At 56.3% G+C, this 26012-nt stretch overlaps 9 protein-coding genes across 9 annotated transcripts; 6 read left to right on the top strand and 3 right to left on the bottom strand.

Moving 5' to 3' along the window:
- Positions 1-192: 192 nt before the first annotated feature.
- On the top strand, positions 193-1747 carry P884DRAFT_248579 (uncharacterized protein; the record flags this gene model as incomplete). The annotated part of the gene is made up of 3 exons (XM_069440554.1): positions 193-784; positions 933-1308; positions 1367-1747. 3 exons carry the CDS (start codon positions 193-195, stop codon positions 1665-1667), a joined length of 1269 nt encoding a protein of 422 aa, XP_069295204.1. The 3' UTR covers positions 1668-1747.
- Positions 1748-1891: 144 nt separating this feature from the next.
- On the bottom strand, positions 1892-3489 carry P884DRAFT_262914 (uncharacterized protein). The gene has a single exon (XM_069441703.1). It carries the CDS (start codon positions 3429-3431, stop codon positions 2190-2192), a length of 1242 nt encoding a protein of 413 aa, XP_069295205.1. The 5' UTR covers positions 3432-3489; the 3' UTR covers positions 1892-2189.
- Positions 3490-3792: 303 nt separating this feature from the next.
- P884DRAFT_229043 (casein kinase II regulatory subunit-domain-containing protein) lies at positions 3793-5737 on the top strand. Its single transcript, XM_069439740.1, has 2 exons — positions 3793-4331; positions 4403-5737. Exons 1-2 carry the CDS (start codon positions 4173-4175, stop codon positions 5267-5269), a joined length of 1026 nt encoding a protein of 341 aa, XP_069295206.1. The 5' UTR covers positions 3793-4172; the 3' UTR covers positions 5270-5737.
- A 3076-nt stretch (positions 5738-8813) lies between these two features.
- On the top strand, positions 8814-13550 carry P884DRAFT_301992 (ABC-2 type transporter-domain-containing protein; the record flags this gene model as incomplete). Its single annotated transcript, XM_069444904.1, has 3 exons — positions 8814-10869; positions 11067-13414; positions 13521-13550. 3 exons carry the CDS (start codon positions 8814-8816, stop codon positions 13548-13550), a joined length of 4434 nt encoding a protein of 1477 aa, XP_069295207.1.
- A 1464-nt stretch (positions 13551-15014) lies between these two features.
- On the top strand, positions 15015-16677 carry P884DRAFT_293966 (uncharacterized protein). Its single transcript, XM_069444250.1, has one exon. The coding sequence runs from the start codon at positions 15147-15149 to the stop codon at positions 16512-16514; it is 1368 nt and encodes a 455-aa protein (XP_069295208.1). The 5' UTR covers positions 15015-15146; the 3' UTR covers positions 16515-16677.
- Position 16678: 1 nt separating this feature from the next.
- P884DRAFT_229051 (uncharacterized protein) lies at positions 16679-18213 on the bottom strand. The gene is made up of 2 exons (XM_069439741.1): positions 17886-18213; positions 16679-17795 (listed from the first exon to the last, which is right to left on the bottom strand). The coding sequence occupies exons 1-2, from the start codon at positions 17960-17962 to the stop codon at positions 16982-16984; spliced, it is 891 nt and encodes a 296-aa protein (XP_069295209.1). The 5' UTR covers positions 17963-18213; the 3' UTR covers positions 16679-16981.
- Positions 18214-18438: 225 nt separating this feature from the next.
- Positions 18439-18986, bottom strand: P884DRAFT_248593 (uncharacterized protein; the record flags this gene model as incomplete). The annotated part of the gene is made up of 2 exons (XM_069440555.1): positions 18439-18791; positions 18858-18986. The coding sequence occupies 2 exons, from the start codon at positions 18984-18986 to the stop codon at positions 18699-18701; spliced, it is 222 nt and encodes a 73-aa protein (XP_069295210.1). The 3' UTR covers positions 18439-18698.
- Positions 18987-19756: 770 nt separating this feature from the next.
- P884DRAFT_279673 (uncharacterized protein) lies at positions 19757-21096 on the top strand (the record flags this gene model as incomplete). Its single annotated transcript, XM_069443341.1, has 2 exons — positions 19757-20074; positions 20140-21096. The coding sequence occupies 2 exons, from the start codon at positions 19757-19759 to the stop codon at positions 21094-21096; spliced, it is 1275 nt and encodes a 424-aa protein (XP_069295211.1).
- Positions 21097-23427: 2331 nt separating this feature from the next.
- P884DRAFT_262922 (uncharacterized protein) lies at positions 23428-24934 on the top strand. The gene is made up of 5 exons (XM_069441704.1): positions 23428-23516; positions 23655-23777; positions 23885-24149; positions 24231-24553; positions 24850-24934. Exons 3-5 carry the CDS (start codon positions 23903-23905, stop codon positions 24898-24900), a joined length of 621 nt encoding a protein of 206 aa, XP_069295212.1. The 5' UTR covers positions 23428-23516; positions 23655-23777; positions 23885-23902; the 3' UTR covers positions 24901-24934.
- Positions 24935-26012: the final 1078 nt, after the last annotated feature.

Here is a 26012-nt window from a genome sequence, read left to right on the forward strand (position 1 = left end):
GCGTTGCCATCATCGAAATCAACACGACTAATTAATTACACCGAGAAGAGCTGAGCACAAGGCAATCGCGTTCGCCGGCTATAATTAGCACAAAGCAAGATGAGCAAGCCAGCGAACAACGCTACCATCTCAGCACCGACAACGCTAGCGAGGGCCAATGAGAATGGCACCAAAAACAAAAACTGCAACAGAATGCCACCCTCTTCCCCCCGGTACACGTACAAGCCAGCGATCCCGTGGGCCTACGCGTCTTTGTCCCCCTCCCAGCTCAGCACGTACCTCGACGACAAGAAGAAGCCGCCCAAGAAGGCGCACCTCGCTGTCCGCATCGTCCAATCCCACTTCCTCCTCAAGCTCCCCGCCGTCCTGGCCATCACCCTCGCGCTCGCTTACCTCCCGGCGGCGATACGAAACGGCCACGGCAACGACGGCAACGACGGCAACGCCGCCGCGCCCACGGCGTTCCTGCGCAACCTGCTGCACGGCGTCTGGGTCGCCTTCGCCTTCCAGGCCGCCGTCGCCGCCGCCTCGGCCCTCCTCCGCTCCGAGCTGCTCTTCGACCTGTCCGGGGCCGCCTGCTTCGTGACCGTCGTGGCGGGCGCGCTGGGCAGCACGGCCTCGGCGAACAGGGCGGGTGCGGGAGACTGGGCGGCAGCCGCGGTCGAGGGGGCCAGGGCGATCGGGCGGGCCGTGGAGTCGTGGGACGGCCGGGTGTGGGAGGAGATCGGGGTGGATTGGAGGCAGGGGTGGGTTAGTGCTCTGGTGTGCATCTGGGCGGTGAGACGTAAGTTAAACACACACACACACACACTCTCTCTCTCTCTCTCTCTATTCCTTTTCTCTCTTTCCTCTTTGCTCTTCTCTCGGGGAGACATGGTTTGGGTTGTTTGTGTGGCCGAGCGAATCGCTGATGAGAAATGCCGACTCAACAGGGGGCATCTTCACCTTTGTCCGAGCGCTCTGCCGCAACGGTGACTCGCGCTTCGACGGGTTCCGCGCCAATCGCAAAAAATTCTTCGCCGCTTTCATGATGCAGAGCGTCTGGGTGACGTTTTGCACCATCCCCGTCATTGCACTGAATTCAATTCCGGCTCAAGGTTTCGTCGGCACTAGCTGGCAGGCCTCCCACCCGATCTCAGCACTCACCAGTTCGGGCGGCATGCTTTGGTTCTGGCTCGGCGTGTGGGCCTTCTTCAGGGGCTTGATGATCGAGTGCGTGGCCGACTGGCAGCTGACCAAATGGCGCCTGGACAAGTATCGGAAGAGACATGACGAGGTCTTCTGCCGCAGGGGGCTCTGGGAACGGAGGTGAGCTTTGTTCCTGACCTTGATTCTCTGGAAGTAGGCTCGCTGACCGGGATCGTAGCCGCCATCCCAACTACTATGGCGAGTGGCTGTTGTGGTCCGGAATCTCCATGTGCTGCTCTGCTGTCCTCCTGTCGTCTGCTGCGCGGAACACGACCGGACTTGGCCTCGGTACCGCGTTGGTGCTCTGCGCCATCACCCCGTACTTCGTGTACAAGACGTTGCGCAACATCAGCATCCCATTGATCGAGGAGAAGTATGACAATATGTACATGGTACGCAAGGACTACAGCGATTGGAGGAGGAACAGAACATTCCGTCTCTGGCTGGATGGTTCGGGGATTATCTGGGGTTACTTTTAAGGTTTAAAAAGTCGAGCCGAGAATGGCTTGGGCCTTGCCGGAAAGATTGCGCGGAGGAGAGCGTGATGGAACCAGCGGCGGGGGAAACAACAGCAACAAACATACGGCCTTTATTCCCGTTGCCATCTTGGATTGTTGCCAACAGAGCTGCCGGATTGTTCACATAGCGTCCTAGGATAATAGGAGTCTGCGAGTTGGCTAGCAGTTAGCTAGATATATTATACAGCGTGTTAGTATTGGCGAAGAATGATGGTGAGCACACCGTTGCGTTCCACGGCCGCTTTTACCTCTCATCTTTGCTTTGCCGTTTATCAGCTTTGGCCGTAGCTTACCTTTTCTCACCACAGTTTGCATTTTCTCTTCCCCCCCTTTTCATTTCCATTTTCTTTGACTCCCTCTTCCACTTTGACTTAGACTAGTTTGGAAGGCAAGTGCACACTTCTCTGCATTAAGCGTAGAGGGTGCGGGGAGGGGGGGAGATGCTATTCGAGGTGTCTGGTCCACGAAGGGCTCAGATTCTCCTCACCCAGATATTCCTTCCTTACGAGGAGGTCTGTGACTCGACAAGCTCGGGTCCCTCCATCGGAACCACCAATTTACAGACACGTTCAGGTCACCTCTCTGACCACCCGTGCTTTCGACGCTGTGCCACCATCCCTTGGGAATCAACAGCATGTCTCGGGCGTTTACCGTCGTCTCAAGAATCGACTTGGGCGCACCCGGGCCCCATACCGCCTCGTGCCACGCCCGGCGTTCTGCGCCATTCATCATTTCCTCGTCCCGAATGGTGGCGCTGGCGCCGGGCTTCCCTAGTTCTGTTGTGACCTTCCTGAACAGCTGCTCACCGGCCTCCGGCGGCAAGAGCCTGACCGTCTTGGAGCCGACTAGCTGGCAGAACAAGTTATCGTTGGGGTCGCGGTGCCAGGGCGTGAACGTCGGTTGTAAACCGAGCCAAAGACTGCTGCTGTAGATGTCGCACACAAAAGGAACTTCCGGGGTAGTCGGAGCCGCGAGAAGCTTGGGAGGGGCGACGTCAGGTCGAAGACGAGGGGGCAGATCCGTCAGGGGCATTTGGGCGACGTACAGCCTCCCGACTGGTTTGCACCCTTCTGGCCTGGTTTGGTTGTATTTCAGAACGGCGTCGAACAAGGCTAGTGGCGCACTGAATTGCATGAAGTCCTTCATGAGCCGGCCCTTCTCCCGCCGTATTTGAATCTCATGAGTGGCCCACGACTCCAAGGCGTATGAAAGCGCGGGACTGTGTTGTTTCTTGCTGATCCAATGCCTGAACTTAATCAAGGACTCATCTTCTTCGAACGGCGAGCCATCCTCTTTGCTAATGATGAGTTCATAGGGGACATTGTGATGCAGCTCCGACCTGAACTCGGAAGACAGGCAGGTCCGCTTCGTCACTTCGTCTCGTACGAACCATCTGGTCAAAGCTGAAAGTTCGGCCGCAAGATCGAAGGAGCTCTCGGGATCTAGTGAAGAGCGCGGGTTGGCTTGGTGCCGGATGACAATGGCGTTGACGCGGTCTTTGGCAGTAGCCGCGATGCGCCGGAATTGCGCCGGAGTCACCTGGAAGTCGATCTCCTCGACAGGTTGGCGGAGTGCCTGTCCATGTCTTGCGCTAGCCGAAAAATGTCGTTTGGCGGCAAGCAGCCGCATGGAAGGTGCATAATAAGAGCGGGTTGTGAGGTGGAGCATCGGCAACCTCGAAGCGGCGTTTGGAAAGCGGCATCGCTGATGGATTCGATGCTTCATTGGCCAGGGACCGAGGGGGCACTTCACTGGAAGTAAGGTGCCCGCAGCCCGCTCCTGAGAGCGTCACAGCATTCGAGGTAGAATAACGCGGTAGCACGTGCAACCGTGTGCTCTTCCTGCAGCGGGTGGGCCAGAATAGCTTCCATGGAATTGTAATCCGTACTCCGTACGGATATTTTACGGATTACTCACTAGTGTCTTCGTACCTTGATAAGCAGTTATGGAAGTTACTTCGTACCTTACTTTATCTTTGCCAATCGAGGGGTAGTGGGTGCACGGACCAAGGGCGAGCCCATCGAGCAGAAATCAGAACGCTCAAGCTCTGGACTTGCCGAGCCAAGAAACGCTGGTTCACGAACACCACCACCTCGAATTATCTTCCAAAATCAACGATCTCCATCGTGGACTGCGCAAGCCAACTGGCGCCGCACCAATAGAATCCTACTCTCGGGTTGATCATGCCAGCATCATAGAACGGCCCAGCTGTCTACGCGACGGTCGAGCAAGCGGAATTCCGCACCGAATCCCGGCTTGAACCCCTCCATTTCGACGGACCCCGTTCTCGCTTCCCGCACCCTACGCAACCGAATCCGAACAGTTCGCGCCAACCGTGCTGGCTGTCCAGGGAGGAAAGATCTTGTCATTCCGAACCCAGCCGGTGTTTTTTACGTGCCGCTGCGCGAAGAACTACGCTCGTTCGGGAGTGATAAGTTCTTAGTGACGATCGAGGAAGCCATCAAGATGTCGACGTCTTCTGGCCCCCCAGAATCGTGGATCTCGTCATTCTGCTCCCTGCTCGGCCACGAGTACTTTGCCGAGGTGTCGGAGGAGTTCATTGAGGATGATTTTAACCTCACGGGCCTGCAGAACCAGGTCGCTATGTACAAGGAAGCGTTAGAGGTATTCTTTGCCTTGGGCCCTGCCGTTTGTGAACAGTCTGCTGATGTCAACCTTGCGCCGCCGCCGCCCAGATGATCCTCGATGTCGAGCCAGAGGAAGATGACGACGACGATGAGGAGGAAGAGGAGGACGAGGAGGACGCCTCGGGCGACGGGCGCGAAGGCGCCGGGGGGCGCCAGAGGAGGCATCACAGCCGCGTTGCGAGTGACTTGTCGGTGATTGAATCCTCCGCCGAGATGCTCTACGGGCTCATCCACCAGCGCTTCATCTGCTCGAGAGCCGGCATCCAGCAGATGTCGGAGAAGTACGACCTGGGCCACTTTGGCGTCTGCCCGCGGACCAACTGTAACCAGACTCGGACGCTTCCCGTCGGCCTCTCCGACATACCCGGCGAAGACACGGTCAAGCTGTTCTGCCCCTCGTGCCTCGACGTCTATGTCCCGCCAAACAGCCGCTTCCAGACGGTGGACGGCGCCTTCTTCGGCCGCACCTTTGGTGCGCTCTTCCTCCTCACCTTCCCCGAGTACGACCTGTCGCGGTCGGCCGCCGAGACGGCGTCCAACCTGGGCCGATCGGCCGAGGAGCAGGGCATGGTCAATGGCATGTATGCGCGCAACATCGCGCCGGGCCTCGGCCGTGGCAAGATCTACGAACCCAAGATCTACGGCTTCAAGGTATCCGAGCTGTCGCGCGCCGGGCCGCGCATGCGCTGGCTGCGTGACAAGCCCGACGACGTGACGGTCCTGGACGAAGCCCGCCGCTTCGCCGAGGAGCACGGTGCCGATTCGGACGACGACGACGAGAGCATGACGCACAGCCGCCGGCCCCCCACCGCGAGGAGACGCCGGCCGGGGGGCAACCCGGCGCTGCGCCAGCGTCAGGGGCAGAACGGGAGTCCGATGAACGTCGACACTAACGGTGCCGAGTCGGAGCTCTAGGCGGATGACGGGGTGTGTCACTGCAAAGGAGCACCCGTGGGCAGGCCAAACAAAAAAGATTTCTGACGCCTCTCGGGGGATTGCAATGGTTTTCTCTTGGGGCTGTCGTTTTATCCCTGTCCTCCTTCGTCCCCTCCTAACTTAGCATTATCGGCGTTCGTGCTCTTTGTCCTTGGGCTTCTCTAAGATGGGAAACGGTATGTCATTGCAAATGGTTGGGTGGGATCGAACTTAGCCAAGACACGGACGGGGACGATAGGGTGGACGCGTAGGCTTGTGGTGCTTGATTATTTTGTCACTCTCCTCCCTTCCCCGCCCTACGAGCGGATGAATTGTCGAATGATACTTGGATGGTCGGTTCGAACCAGCGCCAAAATGAAGTAGGGCGGCGGTGGGGCGGAGCTTAGATCTGAACTTGACGCAATAGACTGCGGGAATGCAATTGTGGATCGATCTTTTCTTCTTTACCATGTCTGCGCGCGCAAGCGCGCCGTACTCGGTACACCGGATGGTATGGAGATCACCCTCGTCTGGATCCTGCCTTCGAAGTGAGATTGCAGGGGAGCCGCATCGAAGGTGCCGTCTGGGACCGGGCACATGCAATACCGCAGCGGGCGGTTACTTACTAGGAGTAATAGTCTGTGCCCGGCCCGGCAGAACAAATGGGTCTTTGCGGAGAATGTGTCTCTGCGGGAGCCCTGTTGCAGAACCACGGACCTGCTGAAGCATCATAATTATACTGCAATCTCGTGGTGTGGCTGACCCTTCCGTTCGCCGTATGCCATACATACTGCATAGAGGCGTATTCGTTGTTTCACGTAGTGCCGATGTGGTCACATTGCATGCTTCTGTGCACGTGTAACCCGCTTCATACATACAAACAGGTAACCAACTGTCTCGTTCTCGACCATAACGTACCTAATTGGATAATCAGCTACTCCGCGTCCTTGTTTCTGTCCTTGCAGTTAAGGAAGGTATTTTTTTAACTCGCGTTCTGCCTTGGATCTAAATAGGTATGCGTCCCACTTGGGGTTCAAGAAGTCAAATTGTATTCCGCTTACTATACAGATACACGAGCATAGGAACGTACTGTTCAGGGCACTCTTTGAATGCAATGCTGCATGCTGTACGGAGGTAATATGGTATATAATTACGGAGCACTCCGTGCTAGCAGTCGTATTCCGTGCAACTGGGAAAGGCTTTTTCAGTCACTCCACTGAGAAGTGGAATATCGCGTGGTCTAGATCATCGAATAGCTAACTAGAAACCGCTTCTGATTGAAGGGTTTTGGTTAAACTCAGGAGGAATACGAAGTAGGGACGTGAAGCTTGGTTTGTCATGACAAAGAGGTCCAGTAGGGATCTCTTTTCCCGCCCTTCTAATCACACCCGCCGTACACTAGAGTTAGGCATGCCACTATACTAGAAACGGCTTAGAACCTCTCAGCTAGCGGTTAGGGTTCGGGTTAGCGGTAAGGATTAGGGTCAGCGGTTAGGATTAGGGTCAGCGGTTAGGATTAGGGTCAGCGGTTAGGGTTAACTATAGTTTTTATTGATTAAGAAGAAGTCTGAATTGATTGAAGCTTTTTTTGGATATGGAGAAAGTGCGTAAAATCGAGTGTTACTTCGAAATATTGAGCTGGTTTGTTAAGGAGATGAATGTTGACGTTGGGGGTATACGTATAGGTATGAAAAGTCTCCACTGGACCTCTTTTTCTCTAACCCAAATATGGATACCATGCTAGGGCTTGGCAATTCAGACCGCCGGCGGATATGTTCCTTCCCTTTTTGGCAGTTATCATTTCACGCCGTCGCAGCTGCAATTGCGCCTCATGTTGGCTCAGAGTTCGAATGCGTTAGAGGATGCGGCTGCCGGGAGAGCCATTGGTAACCTGCGGTATGGGAGCTGATTTCAAGCCCACTAGCAGAAATCGGGCGCACACTCAACTAGCTGGGAAACGTCTGTTCTCGGTGCCTTCCGATCGTGACCGAGCTAAGGCTGAACAATAGTGTAATTTTATCCTTGCCCGACACCAGGCTTCCCCCCCACATTCATCCTTTGGATCCTGCGCGTGCTGAAGGTCCCACATTCTCAATCTCCCATCCGAACTCCGCGGCATGACTTACCGGCTTCAAAGATGGCCCTTCTTCAAAAGTGTACTGTACGGATTACTGTCTACAGATTCCCAAGTAGACGCTGTCATTCGCGGTATACACAAGTCATCAACGATCAATAATAGTACACTGGTTACACCAAATTGTTTCGCCAGTGACCCCGGTGGCGGTTCCCTCACCTGGACGCCTCAATCATCTCTCCTTGCAGTAACATAAACGGCAACATTTGCGATGTGCGCTGCGTCTCCAAGCACATCCACAGACAACCTGCACTGATGCAGATGCCTTCCTGTCCAAGCTTGGTTCTCGGACAGATGAACATGCCGTGCCGCATCCACATGCAGGTTCGCTCCGCCCCGGTTCCCGTTGCATCGACCGGGATGGCAAGGAGATGTCATTGCCCTCTGGGAATATCCAATGAAGCAACCATTGGCCGAGACCCTCCCCCCACATTCCGGGATGAGTCAACGGCAGCGCCTGCATTCTCCAAAGGTTCGAGTGTTCCCCACCCGCCCTTTCTCGTTTAACAAAATCCTCATTAATAACCTACAAGCACCTATGGAGTTCCTAGTAGCTCCCTCGCCACGCAGCGTCGGCTCTTAGGAGGAAGACGGAACGAGGCACGGCCTGCCGATGGCACTTGTCGAGATGCTAGGTAACAAGTAGTTGCTAACGCACGTCACTTGCGGAGTTTCGGCTCTGTCCGTGGGATATCCGGGCTCATATCCGAGATCCGAACACGGGATGCCCCGCGACCAACAGGTGCCGGCGGTGGGGGGGGGGGGGGGGCAGGGGGGGGCAATGGCATTCTCGAAAGAAGCAGCTGGGTTCCCCCCCCGAGATCTGGCACCCCATCCCAGTGGAGACCGCCCGGAGACACTAGAACGCGGATAACTTTGTTAGCGCCATTCGACCACGAGCCGCAACCCGGAGCAGGTGAGGCTGCCATGTACGGAGTAGGATTGGTAATGTCAAGGATTTGCCAACATCCTTGTTTCTCTGTGTGTTGGTTTTTCAAGCTCCATCTTATTCCCTACCCCCTCCCCGTCGACAGGGAAAAATATTCCGTGCCTCTGCCCTTCCCTTCCTCCAGAGCGTCTTCGTTTCCTTCCGTCGCAAGAGCACTGCAACCAGACCGACGACGCCCGGGGCACGGAGGAGAGGTACCCTACCCTCTTCATCCGCTCTCCACTTCGCGTTATCCCCCCTCCCTTGTTTGTAACATTGCCCGACCGGCCTATACTGTTATTTTCCATAATTTTGCCTCCTTACTGGATACCCCTTTTTATTTCCTGGTTGTGTAATTAATTACTCGGTAAAGATTTTCGGAACGTTGTTTCCAGATCGGAGCGGCCGTCGATCACCGCCTGGAATCACTACCGACCTTTACGGCTCGGTAAACATCGCGGCTGCCTCTCTGGAACGCCACCATGGAGACCGTTTCGGAAAAAGCGGGCATCGAGCCGGTGGCGAGGCAGCTCAGCACCCCATACCAGTCTCGGCCTTCCACCTCATCGACGGCTCGTAACGCAGAGGATCTTGTTGAAGAGGCTCGCCGGAGCAACCCCAATGGGACGACTCGGACGACTGGCGTTTCCGTCCAACAGGCTGAGGCCGACTTTGCTGAGCTCCAGCGCGAGCTCTCTCACTTGTCTCGTGTGAGCCAGAGCCGTGGACGCGGAGACAAGGACAAAACTCAGCTCGAGGATGGGTCCGCCAACTCTGAGGACACGTATGAACCGTTCGATCTCGAAGCTGTTCTGCGAGGCGACCTGGACGCCGAGAGGGAAGCCGGAATCCGGCCCAAGCATATCGGCGTCTACTGGGACGGTCTGACAGTCAAGGGCATCGGCGGGCAGACCAACTACGTCAAGACCTTTCCCGACGCCTTCATCGAGTTTTTCGACGTCATCACTCCGGTCATGCGGATGCTCGGGCTCGGAAAAAAGGGGACTGAGACTACCCTCCTCAACAACTTCAGGGGTGTCTGCAAACCAGGCGAGATGGTCCTCGTCCTTGGCAAGCCCGGCTCCGGCTGCACCACCTTCCTCAAGACCATTGCTAACCAGCGGTACGGGTACACGAGTGTGACCGGCGAGGTCTTGTATGGGCCGTTCAACGACAAGGAGTTCCGTCAGTACCGCGGCGAGGCCCTCTACAACGAAGAGGACGATGTCCACCATCCGACCCTCACCGTCGAGCAGACGCTCGGCTTTGCGCTGGATGTCAAGACCCCGGGCAAGCTCCCCGCCGGCCTCGACAGACGGCAGTTCAAAGAAAAGGTCATCACGATGCTCCTGAAAATGTTCAACATCGAACACACTCGCAAGACCATCGTCGGCAACTCATTCGTTCGCGGCGTTTCCGGTGGCGAGAGGAAGCGGGTCTCGATTGCCGAGATGCTGGTCAGCAACGCCTGCGTTCTCTGTTGGGACAACAGCACCCGCGGCCTCGATGCCTCGACCGCCCTCGACTTCATCAAGTCTCTGCGCATCCAGACCAACCTGTACAAGACGACCACCTTCGTCTCTCTGTACCAGGCCTCCGAGAACATCTACAGCCTGTTCGACAAGGTCATGGTCATTGACGAGGGCAGGCAGGTGTATTTCGGCCCGGCTTCCGAGGCCCGAGCCTACTTCGAGGGGCTCGGCTTCCTCCCCCGGCCCAGGCAGACCACCCCGGACTACGTCACCGGATGCACGGATGCTTACGAGCGCGAGTATCAGGAGGGCAGGTCCGCCGAGAACGCCCCGCACAGTCCGGAGACCCTGGAAACGGCCTTCAGGGAGTCCAAGTTTGCCAGGGACCTGGACGAGGAGATGTCCGAGTACAAGAAGAAGCTGGCCGAGGAGGCCCAGAGGTACGAGGACTTCCGCGTCGCGGTTCGCGAGCAGAAACGCCGTGGCGCCTCCAAGAAGTCGGCCTACTCAGTCGGCTTCCATCAGCAGGTGTGGGCGCTCATGAAGAGGCAGTTCCTGCTCAAGCAACAAGATGTCCTCGCCCTCGTGCTCTCTTGGCTGCGCAACATCATCATCGCCATCGTCCTCGGTACACTCTATCTGAACCTCGGTCACACGTCCGCCAGCGCCTTCTCCAAGGGTGGCCTCCTCTTCATCTCGCTGCTGCACAACGTCTTTAGCTCCTTCTCCGAACTGGCCGGCACCATGACCGGCCGTGCCGTCGTCAACAAGCACCGGGCATACGCTTTCCACCGACCTTCGGCGCTCTGGATCGCCCAGATCTTTGTGGACCAGATCTTCGCTGCCACTCAGGTCATGGTGTTCGCCATCATTGTCTACTTCATGACCAACCTGGCCCGGGACGCCGGCGCCTTCTTTACCTTCTACCTGCTACTCCTCTCGGCCAATATGTCCATGACCTTGTTCTTCCGCATCCTAGGGTGCATCAGCCCGGACTTTGACTACGCCGCCAAGTTCGCCACCGTCGGCATTACCTTGATGATCACCACCGCTGGTTATCTCATCCGTAAGTCATTGATTTTGTGCATGCACTCACCCCTTGCCCACCTCCTCCCCCCCCCCTCTCAACAACCACCATTCCTCTCCTCCTTCCCCCCCCCCCCCCCCCCCCCCCCCCCCCCCCCCCCCCCTTCTTTTCCCCCCCTTCGGCGCGGAAGACGTTGTGGTTTGGCTGATCGTTTTTCTCCCCACTTTCCCCAACAGAGTGGCAATCCGAAAAGGTGTGGTTGCGGTGGATTTACTACGTCAATGTTGTCGGTCTCACCTTTAGCGCTTTGATGGAGAACGAGTTCTCGAGGTCCAACATGACATGCACGGCCGAGTCGCTGATCCCTGCGGGTCCCGGATATACCGACATCGATCACCAAGTTTGCACCCTTGCCGGCTCCCGCGCCGGTACGCTTGAGATTTCTGGCAAGGATTACATCGAGAAGGGCTTCACATACAAGCCCGGCGAGCTGTGGCGCGACTGGGGTATCGTCGCCGCCATGATTGTCTTCTTCCTGTGCCTGAACGTCGTCGCGGGCGAGCTTGTCCGACACGGCATGGGGGGCAACCAGGCCAAGGTGTTCCAGCGGCCAAACGCGGAGCGCAAGAAGCTCAACGAGGAGCTGCTGCGGAAGAAGGAGGAGAAGCGCAAGGCCCAAGGCGAGGAATCGGACACGTCTGACCTCAACATCAGGTCGAAGAGCATCCTGACGTGGGAGAACCTCTGCTACGAAGTGCCCGTCCCCGGCGGCACCCGCCAACTCCTCGATCACGTCTTCGGCTACGTCAAGCCCGGTCAGCTCACGGCCCTGATGGGCGCCTCGGGAGCGGGGAAGACTACGCTGCTGGACGTGCTTGCCGCTCGCAAGAACATTGGCGTGGTCACCGGCGACATCCTGGTGGACGGCGTCAAGCCGGGCAAGGAGTTCCAGCGTGGCACCTCGTACGCCGAGCAGCTCGACGTCCACGACCCGACGCAGACCATCCGCGAGGCCCTCCGGTTCTCGGCCGACCTCCGCCAGCCGTACGACGTGCCGCGCGAGGAGAAGTACCGCTACGTCGAGGAGATCATCGCGCTCCTGGAGATGGAGAGCTTTGCCGACGCCGTCATCGGCACTCCCGAGGCCGGCCTGACGGTCGAGCAGCGGAAGCGGGTCACGATCGGCGTGGAGCTGGCGGCCAAGCCGGAGCTCCTGCTCTTCCTCGACGAGCCGACCTCGGGTCTCGACAGCCAGAGCGCCTTCAACATTGTCCGCTTCCTGAGGAAGCTTGCGGCTGCGGGCCAGGCCATCCTCTGCACCATCCACCAGCCGAACGCGGCCCTCTTCGAGAACTTCGACCGCCTGCTGCTGCTCAAGTCGGGCGGCCGGTGCGTCTACTTTGGCGACATTGGCAAGGACGCGTGCGTGCTGCGCGACTACCTCAAGAGGCACGGCGCCGAGCCCAAGGAGACGGACAACGTGGCCGAGTTCATGCTCGAGGCGATCGGCGCCGGCAGCTCCCCGCGCATCGGGAGCCGCGACTGGGCCGACATCTGGGCCGAGAGCCCGGAGCTGGCCAACGTCAAGGAGGAGATCTCGCGCATGAAGGAGGAGCGCAAGGCGGCGGGCGCGCAGCGGAACCCGGACCTGGAGAAGGAGTATGCCTCGCCTTTCTGGCACCAGCTCAAGGTCGTGGTCCGCCGGGCCAACCTCGCGCACTGGCGGACGCCCAACTACCTCTTCACCCGCCTGTTCAACCACTTTGTCATCGCGCTCCTGACCGGCCTGACGTATCTCAACCTCGACGACTCGAGGCAGTCGCTCCAGTACAGGGTCTTTGTCATGTTCCAGGTCACCGTCCTGCCGGCCCTCGTCATCCAGCAGATCGAGGTCATGTACCACGTCAAGCGGGCCCTCTTCTTCCGGGAGCAGTCGTCCAAGATGTACAGCTCCTTCGTCTTTGCCGCCTCGCTGCTCGTGGCCGAGATGCCGTACAGCGTCCTGTGCGGCCTCTCCTTCTTTCTCCCGCTCTACTACATTCCCGGCCTGCAGACCGAGGCGTCGCGGGCGGGGTACCAGTTCTTCATCATCCTCATCACCGAGATCTTCTCCGTCACGCTGGGCCAGGCGCTCTCGGCCCTGACGCCCTCGCTCTTCATCTCGTCCCAATTTGACCCCTTCATCTTCGTCACCTTCTCCCTCTTCTGCGGCGTCACCATCCCCGCGCCCCAGATGCCGGCCGGCTACCGCACCTGGCTGTACGAGCTCAACCCGTTCACGCGCCTCATCAGCGGCATGGTGGTCACGGCCCTGCACGATACCCCCGTCCGCTGCGCCCCCGAAGAGCTCAACGCCTTCTCGGCGCCCGCCAACATGACCTGCGGCGAGTACATGCAGCCCTTCTTTGACCGCGGCGGGCCGGGCTACCTGGTCAACAACGCGACCCAGGAATGCCAGTATTGCGCCTACAAGGTCGGCGACGAGTTCTACGGTCCCTTGGGGCTCTCCTTTGACAACCGGTGGAGGGACCTGGGCATTTACGTCGCGTACATTGGGAGCAATCTGATTATTCTCTTTGTTGCGGTAAGTATTTTTGTTTTCATCTTTCCATCTGACAAAAAAAAAGGATCTTGGGCGAGGGAAGGAAGGGGAAGGGACAGTTATGCTAATACATGTCAACTTTGTCCAGAGCCGGTTCCTCAACTACAACAAGCGGTAATTGGCCGGGCTTTCTCGTTTCCGTAGTGGCCGCAAAAGCACACAAAAATCTAAAGGTGAAAAAGCACTTTCGATTTCCTCTCGGGGTAATAAAGGGGGTAGGGACCCCTTACCTGTCCATAAGGTGGCCTATTATCGTGCATTCCGAGCGACCCAACAATACGGGTAATAGACTAGGCAAGCGTTTATAGAGGTTGTGGGGTATTGGTTGATTGTGGCACTCGATCAATTATTCTTTCATTCACACACATACTTTCTCGAGAAACGACAGAAAGTGGCGTGGTGATTCAAAAGTAAGGTAATTATTGTTGTATGGCATTAGATAGGTAACATAGCGAAAGACGGAGTTCTGGATCAAGTATGGGGACCATCAATGTTGCTCAAGGCTTCCACACTATCTCTCGCCTCTCTGTTCGTGATCACTTGTGATGATGACCTCGAGTCTTGTGGGTGGTGCTCTGATACCGTGTTTTGCAACTGAGAGATGGAGTTTCTGAGAGGCCTTGGAAGATGCTCGCAATTGCAAGTGGGGAGGTTCTAATTTATGAATTCATGGGCCTACACGCTCAAGCCAATCCGTCCCGCTATCACCCAGTTTTCTAATTTCTTTCTCGCACGATCTTGTTTTTGATTGTCGCGGACGGTGGCCACCTTGGACTGTAATTTATTGTTCACTTTGTTTATCTCCCGTTCTTATTGTTTAGCATTGCAGCATGAGCTATGCTGAGGATCAATTAGGGCAGCGAGCATCTAATCATTTCAACAGATATGTTTAAAAGGGGGGAGGTGCCTTACCTAGTTGATGTCGGAAAGAATTGTATCTAATATGCGTGGTTTTTTACTGATGGCACGCCAACGGTGATGAACATGTAATTACGATTACAGAACAGAGAGAGACCTAATTAATTAAGCGAGTAATTAACAAGCGCAACCCAAAACCTGGACAGGGGCGCGGGATCGGGGTAAGCGCTTCAAAAGTAAGACGTTAGTTAGCAGGAGAGTTTCTGAGGCTTCCTCGTACCGTGATAAATCAATATTTGTCATAGGTCCACGATGAGGGGATGGGTTGCGAAGTGAGGCCTGCTGCTCATAAGTTAATGTGTACCTTGTGGGACCTTGATGGCCTGGCTGTTCAGGCTGGTCATCAAGGTGCACCAGGCGCACGCATATGAACATGAGTGTTTCCCTGGCCCCTTCCCTCCATTCTCTGGTCTTCATCGCGTTATTCAATTCTTTTTCTTTACTTTTCTATGCTCATTCTCATCAGACAACTCTCTTGACCGCCGAGCTACGTTGTTGAAGAGTCCTCGTTGCTTTCCGAATATTCTTTTCTCGCAAACCTCGGAGCAGATGCTAGTAGCTGCGTTTTGCTTTTTCCGGGTGGCTATGCTGGCGACTAATTAACCACTGATAATAGTCTCGGCCAGTGGATAGCAACACGGTGGTATGTACATACAGTACAGTACATTTTAAGCCTAATTATTCACGCCGCCTCCCTCAGCGAAGGGCTTAAAGAAACAAAGAGAACAGTGAAGAAGAAGAAGAGGAAGGAGAAAAGGAATCGACGGACAAAAGAAATCAAACAAAAACAGAAGAGATGGCAGTTCTTGGCCGTGACATCACGTTGCTCGTCTCAGAGCATGTCGACATGGACTCCCTCGCTCGTCTCATGCTCAGCTCCAGGGCCAACTACCGGCTCATCAGGGGCTACGAACGATCGATCGTGAAGGCCAAGATCGCAAGGCTGGTCCGCGATCCCGTGCTCGAACCCCCTCTCGGAGCGGTTCTGTCCTCGTCTACTCCCGATCGGCTTGATCTGGCCCGCGAGGTTCTAGGCCCCATGAGCTTCGCCGTTGCCCGGGAGCTGGAAGCACGAGAGCGCCGCATCGCCCGTCTCCTGGGTTCCCCGGGGTCTCCACCCTCGGGCGGCCCTCCCGCGCAAATCACCGACGCCATCGGCCGGCTTGCCCTCTTCCGCGACCTCCCGCCGCGCCAGATGGAACGCCTGCTCGACGGCCTCCGGGACGCTTGCAGGGTGGCCGACCGCATCGCCGACTGCGCGGCTCCCATCCGCCTTGCAGAGGGAGAGGGAGGAGAGGAGGAGGAGGCGGTGGAGGAACCCTGGACCAGCGATCTCCGAGGAGACACACGCCAGGCCGCCCTCGAGGAGCGGATCCACCTCGCTCGTCAGAGGTACATCCGCTCGCTGGGTCCCGTCCGTCTTGCCTTCCTGGCGCTCCTGACGAGCCTGGCGGGGATGCTGTATGCTCGACGGCCACCGGACCCCCTTCATCCTCCTTCTACCCCTCGTGCTCCTCCAACTCCCGACAACAACAACGACGACGACCCAGACCCATTTCGGTGGGAGCGCATCATCGCGTTCAAGGAGGCTTTTCTCCGGCACGGCACCATCATCCTCTGCGCTCTGCTGTGTCCTCCCGAGAAGCCCTACCACACGAACATGAAGACAGACGCCGATTGTTCTCCCCCCTCCACCTCTTCCTCCTCGTTTCCTTATTCTTCTCGCTCGACTCACCATGACCACCCCCGGAGCCAGCCGACGCGGTACTTTGAAGCGCAGGTGGCCGCGGTGCTTGCAGAGCTGCTGGAGTACGAGGCGGGGGGGCACTGGCAGGCCTGGCGACCCGCCGACCAGGACGGTGCCGCCGCCAGGCCGATCCCGGACAGCCTGCACATGACAATGATGCAGGCGTTTCGGAGCACGGAGGAGGAGGAGGAGGAGGAGGAGGAGGGGGAGGGAGAGGGGGAGGGGGAGGGAAAAGAAGAGGGACAAGAGGATACCGATGGCGACAGGCGTCTCGGCGCCGGCGTTGTTGCCAATCCCGGCACGGAGGAGGACGCGGTTGTCAGTGATGCATCCTCACCAACGACAGCACCGCCACTGTCAACCCCGCCGCCGGACCCCAGAGAAGTGCTGATACTCAGGTGGGTCAGGCACCGGTAGCCCGGCCGAGCCCGATCTGTGTGCGGTTTCGGAGCTGGCCCCTTGGGGCGAATGGAATCTTCTTTCCCTTGATTTATTGACTGTTAGGGTCTGATCCGGGGTTGGGATAGCACCGAGGTGGCATAGTTGGTTTTCTCTAGATTTAAATTGGAGACCAGAATATACGACAGAAGTGGTTCAAATTACTAATTAGGCAACTTGTCAAAGCATACACTGGCAGTGTCCAAGTCAAAAAACCTCGGAGCAACAAGCTACAATCCATGCCCAAACAAAAAACTAACTTGTCAGGTCGAGAAGTGAATTATGTGAAATGACAAACAATTAATTGGGAGAGTATCAGGCCTAGACCGAGCGAAGCAATCGCAAAAAAACAACAGCGCAATGAGACTTAAATCACCATTTTCCCCAGTTGCTCCCACTCGCCCCATGCCGGGGTCCAAACTTCATCGTCCCTCCCTCGCGACACTTTAGTGGATCGTCTCCGGGTTTCCGACCCCCGACGGTGCAGCCGGCTTCTGTTCCGACTCGGTTGTCACGGCATCGGCCGGCGCCGCGCCGGGCACATCCTTCTTCTCCCCGCCCTCCGCCGGCGCCGCGGCGGCGGACCCCTGGCTACTGAAGCGGCCCAAGACCTTGTCCATCCCCGGGACCTTATCCAGACCGAGTCCCTTGTACAGGCTGCCGCCCGCCTCCTCCTTTTTGAGCTCGGCCAGCCGCCTGGCCTCGTTGTGGATGTCCTGGACCTGCCTCTGGCTGGTGGTGTAGAAGTCGACGATCCGCTTGCCCGTCGGGGTGTTGCTGGCCTTCTCGAAGTACGAGTTGAGCCCGGTGAGCAGGGAGCTGGCGCGCTGCGTGATGCCGTAGCTGGCGTCGGCGGCGCGGGCGTGGTCGGTGGCGTGCGTCCGCTCGTCGAGCTGGCGCAGCGTCTTGACGAAGCGCGCCGTGATGTTGTGCTGCTCGTCGAGCGCGATCGCCTTCTGCAGGCCCTGGTCGGCCACCAGGTAGCCGTGCGCCAGTATCTCGGCCAGGATGCGCGAGCGCGGCTTCTCCTCCTGCGTCAGCACCGAGGATACGTCGTCGGCCCCGCGCTCGGCCGCGTCCGCCGAGCTCTCCTGCGGCGGCGGGGTCGAGACGTTGTCGCCCGTCACCGTGATCTCGTTGCCACCGAGCTGGGTGTGGTTCAGAAGCAGGGCGGTACGCGCGGCCGTCTCCTTCTCGAAGTTGACGGTTGCGGATTTGGTCTCGCCTTCGCTGGTGATATCGATGGAGGAAATCTTGCCGCTGTGTGATGGTTCACAATGATCAGCAAACGTGTCTGTCCATCGGACGTTGATGTGTGCGAAGGCCCGGTTGCTCGGGAAGAAGACTTACCAAAAGCTGAAGAAATCCTTAATCTCCTTATCCTCGGTCTGCGCACCGATGTTTTTGACGTGGACTGTGGTCGCCATGGTGGTAGCTGCGGCAGGTGGATTGCTTGATGCTTGTGCGTAGGAGTTGCAGATTGCAGGTTGGTGCAGACAGAACAGGCTCAATGACTGTCGTAGAATACCCGATGAAAAAAAAATTTCAGCCAATTTATCCACAAACAGGTAGTTAGTGGTCAGTCGTATTTGAGAATGCAGAGGGGGAAAATTGCCGATAGAGCGGGCGCTATTACCTTTTTCTAGTCGGGTGACGGTTTAGAACGCGCGTTGGGTGCCGAGGAGGAGCTTCCTGTTGAGGGGAGGGGCGAACCATGTCGTCATCTCCTGATTGCGGGGCCGTTGAGCCGGGGTGGGGGGGGTGGTGACTGAGTTTGAGTTCGGTGAGTGCATGTGAATGCTGGGCTGTGCAGTGGCCGAAGTTAGTTGATACGCTGGTGGATCTTCTCAGATGGCGGCCTCCGCGCAGTGGATATGGACCCCTGTTGGCTGCGCAAGACATCGTGGCTTGTCAATGCCTCCGTTCTAAGAAGTCCATTCACTTTAATCGTGAATGTACATGTACTAGTACGCGAATAATAATACACCACGAATGAGCACAGACCCTAGAGGAACTTTATATCAGGGTCCAGAGACCCTATGCTACTTAGTAGAATTACATAACCATAAATTTCATTCTGCCCTACTCGTGTCGAAGCATATCTCATTTCAAAGTCTGCAATGCCGCTAACATTAACAAACCTGAATCACGGCCAAACGTAATTCAAACTGAAGCGCTTGGCTTAGCGTGTTCGTGTTTGTCGAATTTCCTCTCAAGTTCGTCCTCCATAGGGCCCCTCGGATTTGATGTCAAATGCTGCCATAGTATCAGCTCGATGTCCTGGTCAATCTTTCTTATTTATGATGGCTGCTCAAAACGAACCTCCAGAGCCACCTTGTTGACATCTTCCTTGTGTGACGCATCGTCCGTTCCCTTGCCGGACGCGGGGACATCGTGCAACTGCTTGCCCGTAGACCGCTCGGGAGGAGGTGATTGACCGCGCTCAGGCATGTTGGATATTGGGGGTTGGTAGTGGCTAGATATCGGGAGGGATGTTCTCTTGAGCACGTCTGTATGTAGCGCACCCCTGGGCGCAGGATTAGTCGGCCTTTACTCGCCTGAAGCGAATCATGGAGCACACATACAAACTTCTACGAGTTTTCTTCTCGGGTGAAAATGCGGGCTTGTTTTACGAGTTACTGTTTGAGCTGCAACTCTGATACCAGTGTGTGCTCACATTTATACGCTTCGAGCCGTTGCTTGACATCAGTGTTCCTCCACATCCCGTCATCCAAACACATTACATCATGGCCCGTCACCAGTACCTTGCTGACTGGCTGGGAGCGCACTGGGACCAACCGACCTTGGCGCGCTTGTTAACAGGTTCCGCTTATCGGGACCTGTAAAGCCCCACTCTTTCCTGAGGGGCCGCAGTGGGGTTCGGCACCGCTTGTGGGGGCCTTGTCCCTGAACCTTCCCAGGACTCCTTGATTCACTCCCACCACTTGGCAGCGCGCGAAGCCAATGGCCGCATAAACGGCCAGATTGCTCCGTAGCGGGCCATCCATTGACCGTATCTGTTTTGGCCGCAAGCTCTTGAAACACTCGTTTTCCGAACAGCACTTGAGCTCGGAAACCTAGCTTTGAACCTTAACATTCCGCCATCGTTTTTGATTCTCGGGCCTCGTCCCCCGCCCTCCCACAACCCCTCCCTCTCTCTTCGTTCCACCTCTCGCTGTCGGCCTTGCCATCAACCTACGCGAGTGCACGACGACAACACCATGCCCGATCTCAACTCGATCCCGCCGTCCCCACGCACCCCCGCAGCTCCACCCCATCGTTCCTCCTCCCAACAGATGTCGCCACCACCCGCACCGGGCTTTTCTTCGCTTAACGTTCTCCCCTCGAACCAGAGCGCCGTGAACGCGTCTGCTTCGTCGAGTCTGCCCTCCCCGACCCTTCTGCCGCCAACATCATTTGCAGGCCCTTCGATGGGCGACAACACTGGCGTGGGGCCAGGCCCGGGACCCCTGCGGCATCCCCGTCCCCTGACGGCTGCCGACCTCCACCTGCAGCTGGAAAAGGAACAAGAGGCAGTCGTATGTGCAGAGTTTGCCCACAGTCATGGCCGCCCGGGACTTTAGGCTAACCCCAGGATCGTCAGGTCAACCGCCTCACACGCGAGCTGTCCATTCTCCGCGCCGCACACAATGCCTCGGTTGCCTCGAACGCTTCCTCTACCTCGGCCGGCGCCTCGGGTACCGAGCCCGGCCCGTGGGGAGGAGACATGGCCCAACCCGGCCTAGGCACCAACCACTACCAGCCGATACGCCACCAGCGCACCTCTTCGAGCGCCAGCGCCCGCAGCCTGGCCGCCAACGCCGGCTCCGTGTCGGCGGCCTCCCTCGCCGGCATCTCCTCGCCAGCGCCCGTCCGTCCCGCCGCCCACCCCCCGATCGCCATCGGCGGCGTCTCCCTCAGCAGGCAGAACAGCAGCGCCTCGCGCCGCAGCCGCACCGGCTCCCCCTCGCCCGCGCCGCCCTCCCTCTCCAGCAGCTACCCGCACCACGGCCACGAGCCGGGCTCCCTGCCGGGCTACTTCAACGCCCGGGTGCCTACGCGCAGCACGCAATCGGGCGCCAGCACCTCCTCGGCACTGCCCACCCCGGCCTCCGCCACAGCCACGACGACCACCACTGCCGCCACGACGGGGGGCGAGCTGTCCCCCGGCATCTTGCCGGCCACGTCGCGGTACGAGGAGACGGCATTGCGACGCGCCGAGCTGGAGGAGTACAAGCGCGAGAACGAGGCCCTGCGCCGCCGCGTCCGGGAGCTGGAGCGTCTGCTGCGGGAAGCGATGCTCCTCAAGGAGGCCGGCGGCGTTCCGCAACAAGGGCAGCAGCAACAACAACAGCAGCAGCAGCAGCAACAGCAGGAGCAGGAGCAGGAGCAGGAGCAGCAGCACGGCCAGGAAGCGACCAGGCAGAGGGCCGCTAGTGCGGCCAGCGCTACGCGCAGTGCGGTTGGGGTAGGGGTGCCGGATGAGGAGGTCCGGGTCGGGGAGAGCGCGGCCAGCAGTGCGGTTGGGGGCGGCAGGGGTCGCGCGAGGGCGAGGGAGTGAGCCTCCCGTTACTTTTCATGTCACGCCTTGAAACTGCCCTCGGCCTCGTTGTTTTTTTTTCTTTGCTTGGCCGCCTCGTTTTTATATTTTCTTTCCTACTTTAATGTTTTTCGTCTTCCTGCTCTGTTCTTCCAACCACCCCAACCAAACCAAACCCCACCCCCACGGCACAACAAACAAAAACAAACGCGCACGCATGCGTGCCACTTATCCGAAGTGTTAATTTCTCTTTCCCCGACCTATCTGGCGAGTTTGATGCTACGTGTTTGTGTTCTTTCTCCTTATCGGGCGAGCGATTTGGCGAATTCGCGAGGCTGTATTTGGCCTGCGGCCCCCAGCCCCCTTCCCGGTGACGAATCTGTATTGGGAAAGCTGAGGTGTTCTGGGAGTTGTTTACGGCGCGGCTTGGATTGGGACTAGGTTAACTTCTGGTAAACTGGACAAATTGAAAATCTGTTTCGTGGTTCAAGTCTAGCCAATTTGCTTGCGCTACGAAACCCGTACATTCCAGGTATGTATGTACATACACCAAGTCCCTCCTATGCTAAGTAAGTCTATATGACTGTGGCCTGGATGGGTCGATGTTGCGAATCGCACCCCATGCCTTATTTTTTCTCTTCCGAGCAAACACACCCCGGCTTGCTAAGTACTTGACCAAGTCTTGATAGATGGCACCACAGAGAGAGCAGCCGACCTTTGCTTACATGGAGGGCCGCACAGAGCAGGACTCTGATCGTTATCCTATCGGGGAAATGGTGCCAGCTAACTATTGAATGATAAAGCCTGCTTCCCTTGCGGAAAAAGCAACTGGTGGAGGATTGATTAAGTAGAGAAAATTTTTCTCGAGGCGCCCAGACGAGCGGCCGCCCTAGTGTAGTCTAGGATCCGGCCAACATCTATGCTCCTTCCAGTTATAACAATAACAGCACGTGACTAATCGTTTTAGGTGATCTGCTTTTTCAATCCCCCACGCGAACCGACTATTCCTTGTCCCTCTCCCCGGCGGCCAAGCCGGCATCGCCGAGCGGGATGGCCATACGTCTAGTTTGTTGGAATTGAGTGGATGTGGTCCTCAATCTTCAAGTTGGGGGTGGCTCATGGCCCGAACCGCTGCGGTCGAGACCGAGCTCCCGCGATTGGCTCTCCTTGAAGCGGCAGTGCATGATTGGGCGACCACCGAATGATGTCGGGGGATATCGCGCAGGTCAGACGGTGCCCGGTCTTTGGCTTGACACGGTAACAGGTACCCGCGGGTTGAGCTGTCATCAGACCGAAAGAGATTCAGTGCCCATCTGTAAGTCTCAAAGTATATACTAATACTCCGTACTCCGTACTCTGTCTCTGTGTCTGTGTGTGTGTGTGTGTGTGTGTGTGAAAGAGAGAGAGAAAGAGAGAAAGAGAGAGGGAGAGAAAGAGAGAGTAGCTGTGCGACGTTGTTGTTGGACCTTTTGACGCCGTCTTGAAACAAGCTCCAAGTGCGGGAGCCTGGGTGGCCAAGGGAATGCCGGCCGCTCTAGCGCGTCTCCAGTGGACCTGGCAGCCAGTGCTCCCATTCGAAGACTCTATTTTTATTTTGATTAATTAGCTGATCTTCTTTTTCTTGCCCCCGAGCGACCACCAAGCTGTGTGTAGGGTAGCGGTTGGTGGCGGAGGAACAAGGATTGGGGTGTGTGAGCCTTGCTGCGCTCTAGGCTGTTGCACCTAGACCCTTGAAACGTCAGTCGCTCTCCGAGCAAGAGGTGTGTATTGTTGATGCTTCTCCTGATTTCTCTTACCTTCTTCCTGGCCTGTCTGCCATGGGCATGTGCAGGCAAAAGTCCCTGTCGCCGACCTCGCCATAAGAAGGCGCCGTGCTGCTCTCGTTTGCCGTTTAGTGAATCTTCTGTTTCTCTCCTCGTTCACTTCCGCTCGTTCTGCGCTAGTGCCCGGGTTCCTTCTTGACACTGAAACTCGACAATATGGGCGACTCAGAGGACGACAACCAGTACGGACCGTACATGGAGAGTACTCTTCACATTTTCCGTATCAACAATACCCAGCATCAGATATGGACCAACTTCCTTGGCAACCACATCAATCGTCGGAGTATAGCGGGAATTAGACCCGTTATAGAGGAGATCCTGATGCACCACTCCAGATTCTCGAAATTCTGGACTCGAAGGATCACACATGAGGCCGGAAGCCTGCTGAGTGACGCTCCGCCAGCGCCAGACGCAGAGCGCATCATTCGCAAAGTCTTACAACTCATCTTCGATGCCTTTCAGAACGGTCACGATCCCGGTCCATCTCTCCGTCCATCTGTTCGGAGCAACGCCCCTCATAGTATCGATTTGACCAATGAACCGGGGGGCGCTGATGCCTCGCAAAACCACGACCGTGAACATCCACCCGACCGAGACAATGATGGAGGTACCTCCGGGGTAAGTCATATGCTATCGTCTATTTTCTCTTCTTTTTTTTTTCCCGGTATTTTTCTCTTTTTTGGGTTGGTTTGATATGGGGGGGATGGTTCTCACTAGAGGTGAAGCTAACTGTTATCACTGTTCCATTAATTACAGATATCACAAGCACTCAACCACTATTACCAGCATACATCTCCCCGTTCCCGACACCGGAGGACACGCCGAAACCGTAACCTATACGATAATCCTACTCTGGGATTAGAGAACAATCGCGCTGCGGTACTTCTCTCCGTTCAAATGCCCTGACACACTGCTACCGCCGGCTGCGGTGTCTTCTCATACAAGTACCTTCTCATACTGACGATGTATATACAATTTTCTCGCAGGCCGGCGTGCGAACGATCATGAAATATGAGGTCGAAGGACTAGACTTTATCTTCCCATTTCCATCACTGGGACCTGGCTTCTTTGTCGTCCGTTGCGACAGAGAGAGGATCGAATATCATTTCGAAAAAGATCCTCTCAGGTTATACGGAAACCGCACCCAGCTGGTTCGACACTTCTCGGCCCGAAACGCTCGGTGTCACACGTGGGACCGGGGTAGCCGTCCTCTCACAGTAGAGGAAATCATTCAGAACTGGGGCTACAGGGGTAAGTTATGCCCCTTTTTGGGTTCATGGTCCCTTGGTGGTCAAGGCGAGACACTCACACCAGGCCGTCCACTGAAATCAGTGGTCGAAAACAATGGCACGGATAATGTGAACAGCGAATGGGTTGCGGAGAGCAACGAGTCTCTTAGGCACAATGGCAAACTGATGGGAAAGAAAACCGCCGACGGCAGTCATCGCAGGGTACCTGAGCGCCCGCAATTCGAGCCCGTATCCTCAAGGGTCGGCCCACACAAAGTTTCGGTTCACGGCTGGTCACCGTCTCCGGACGTCGAGGTCGAGGTCGCTGGTCCTTCCCGGAGTGAGGAGATTGGGGCTATGCCCTTATCTACTGGTGACGATGCCAACCCAACCCAGGAGGAGCTGTACCACGGCGACTTGCCCACGGTATTTATGTTTTCGCTTTGCTTTTCGTGCCCCTGCCTTTCCCCTTTTGTGTTCCTCTTGCTACAAGCTCTCTTACTACCAGGGTATTTCCCTCTTCCCATTGTCCCGTTCCCCGTTAGTCCCCTTGTTTCTTGTCGCATCGACCGTCCCCCCTCCTCCACTCTTGCTATGCCACGGTGATTCATCTTCTCCTCCTGCACATTGTCCTTGCTCTTGAGTAGCAGCCCATAGTCGTTGCCTAGCCTCCCCTCATCTCCTTTCGCCTTCCTACTACCCCGATACTAACACTTGACCAGCCTCAAGTCGTAAGCGACCTTCACGCTCAAGCTCAAGGACGAGACTATTAGTTGGATTGCTATTGGGTGGCAGCTTACACCATCACTACCTTTGCTACCAATTTTGCAATATTCAATCCAGGATTTTCCAGTTACGCTTCCCTTTGATCGGAATATAATAATTAGACATAACAACAACAACAACAACATCAACATCAACATCATCATCATCATCAAACAAGCGGGGTATAAAAGGGACAAGGAGAAAAAGAGAGAAAAAATTCTCAACTATATAGAGATAGACAAAAGTTAGGGTTAACTATAGAACTATAGAGTGTTGTGGGGGATTTGGAACTTTATTGTTCGTCGATTCGTGTTACAGTATCTGACAGTGGGTCAGATCTTACTGGCCCACCAACAGGGATGACGAGCCAGGGTTGACATCTATTTAGACAGCATCCCCAAGTGCCTCCGGCACTTGGAAGAATTAACGCATCATATCACAACTTCTGCAGACCCGTACCAGTAGGTCCAGGAGTGCCGCCCACGGCGCGAATACCCCTGTGGTGTCGTATCATTTGCAGCCCCTTTGAGCTGTAGTCATTTGTAGCCACCGAGCTGTAGCAATTCGCCTCTTCTTCCTAACGACTCCTAAGCTTATCGCTTCTAAATATCAAGTTGCACCTAATATACCTACTTGACTCGGAAGCTCTAGGGCTTGACACGATCGTTTGGGTATTATACATGGCCCAAGGCATCCTCGACACTAGGAACTTTACAAAAGTCGGTCATTGAGCATTCACTTGGCGGGCCAAGTAGCAATCAATATAAGGAACTAGCAATCAAGACTGCTAACCTAGACCTTGACCTTAACAAAAGACCAATGGGACGTTGAGGTCTGCGGGAGTGGAGTCTCAATGCTAGCTACTTACCAACTTCATATCATCATACATTATCTACCTGATATTTGACTATTGCCGAACGCAGTGGGAGCTCCGGGAGCATTGAAAGCAATGTCTACAGTGGGTGGCTATACAAAGGAAAGAGTACCTTATTAAAACTATCTACAAAGGAGACAAAAAGAGTGGTATTTATAGACAAAGGGACTGGCCAATGCGTTGAACAGCCTTATACAGCTATAGCAAACAAGTGGCTAATACGCTTAGAAGCTCTACAGCTTCCGA

This window comes from Thermothelomyces heterothallicus, assembly GCF_042370625.1.
Source record: "Thermothelomyces heterothallicus CBS 202.75 unplaced genomic scaffold P884_scaffold_23, whole genome shotgun sequence".
NCBI classification, from domain to species: Eukaryota; Fungi; Ascomycota; class Sordariomycetes; order Sordariales; family Chaetomiaceae; genus Thermothelomyces; species Thermothelomyces heterothallicus.

Coding starts and splice junctions, on each gene's coding strand:
- P884DRAFT_229051 (XM_069439741.1), bottom strand. CDS start 17,962: ATGGCGACCACAGTCCACGTCAAAAACATCGGTGCGCAGACCGAGGAT. Junction 17,796..17,885: donor AAGGATTTCTTCAGCTTTTG/GTAAGTCTTCTT, acceptor ACCATCACACAG/CGGCAAGATTTCCTCCATCG.
- P884DRAFT_293966 (XM_069444250.1), top strand. CDS start 15,147: ATGGCAGTTCTTGGCCGTGACATCACGTTGCTCGTCTCAGAGCATGTC.
- P884DRAFT_229043 (XM_069439740.1), top strand. CDS start 4,173: ATGTCGACGTCTTCTGGCCCCCCAGAATCGTGGATCTCGTCATTCTGC. Junction 4,332..4,402: donor TGTACAAGGAAGCGTTAGAG/GTATTCTTTGCC, acceptor GCCGCCGCCCAG/ATGATCCTCGATGTCGAGCC.
- P884DRAFT_262914 (XM_069441703.1), bottom strand. CDS start 3,431: ATGAAGCATCGAATCCATCAGCGATGCCGCTTTCCAAACGCCGCTTCG.
- P884DRAFT_262922 (XM_069441704.1), top strand. CDS start 23,903: ATGAAATATGAGGTCGAAGGACTAGACTTTATCTTCCCATTTCCATCA. Junction 24,150..24,230: donor TCAGAACTGGGGCTACAGGG/GTAAGTTATGCC, acceptor CACTGAAATCAG/TGGTCGAAAACAATGGCACG. Junction 24,554..24,849: donor ACCACGGCGACTTGCCCACG/GTATTTATGTTT, acceptor ACACTTGACCAG/CCTCAAGTCGTAAGCGACCT.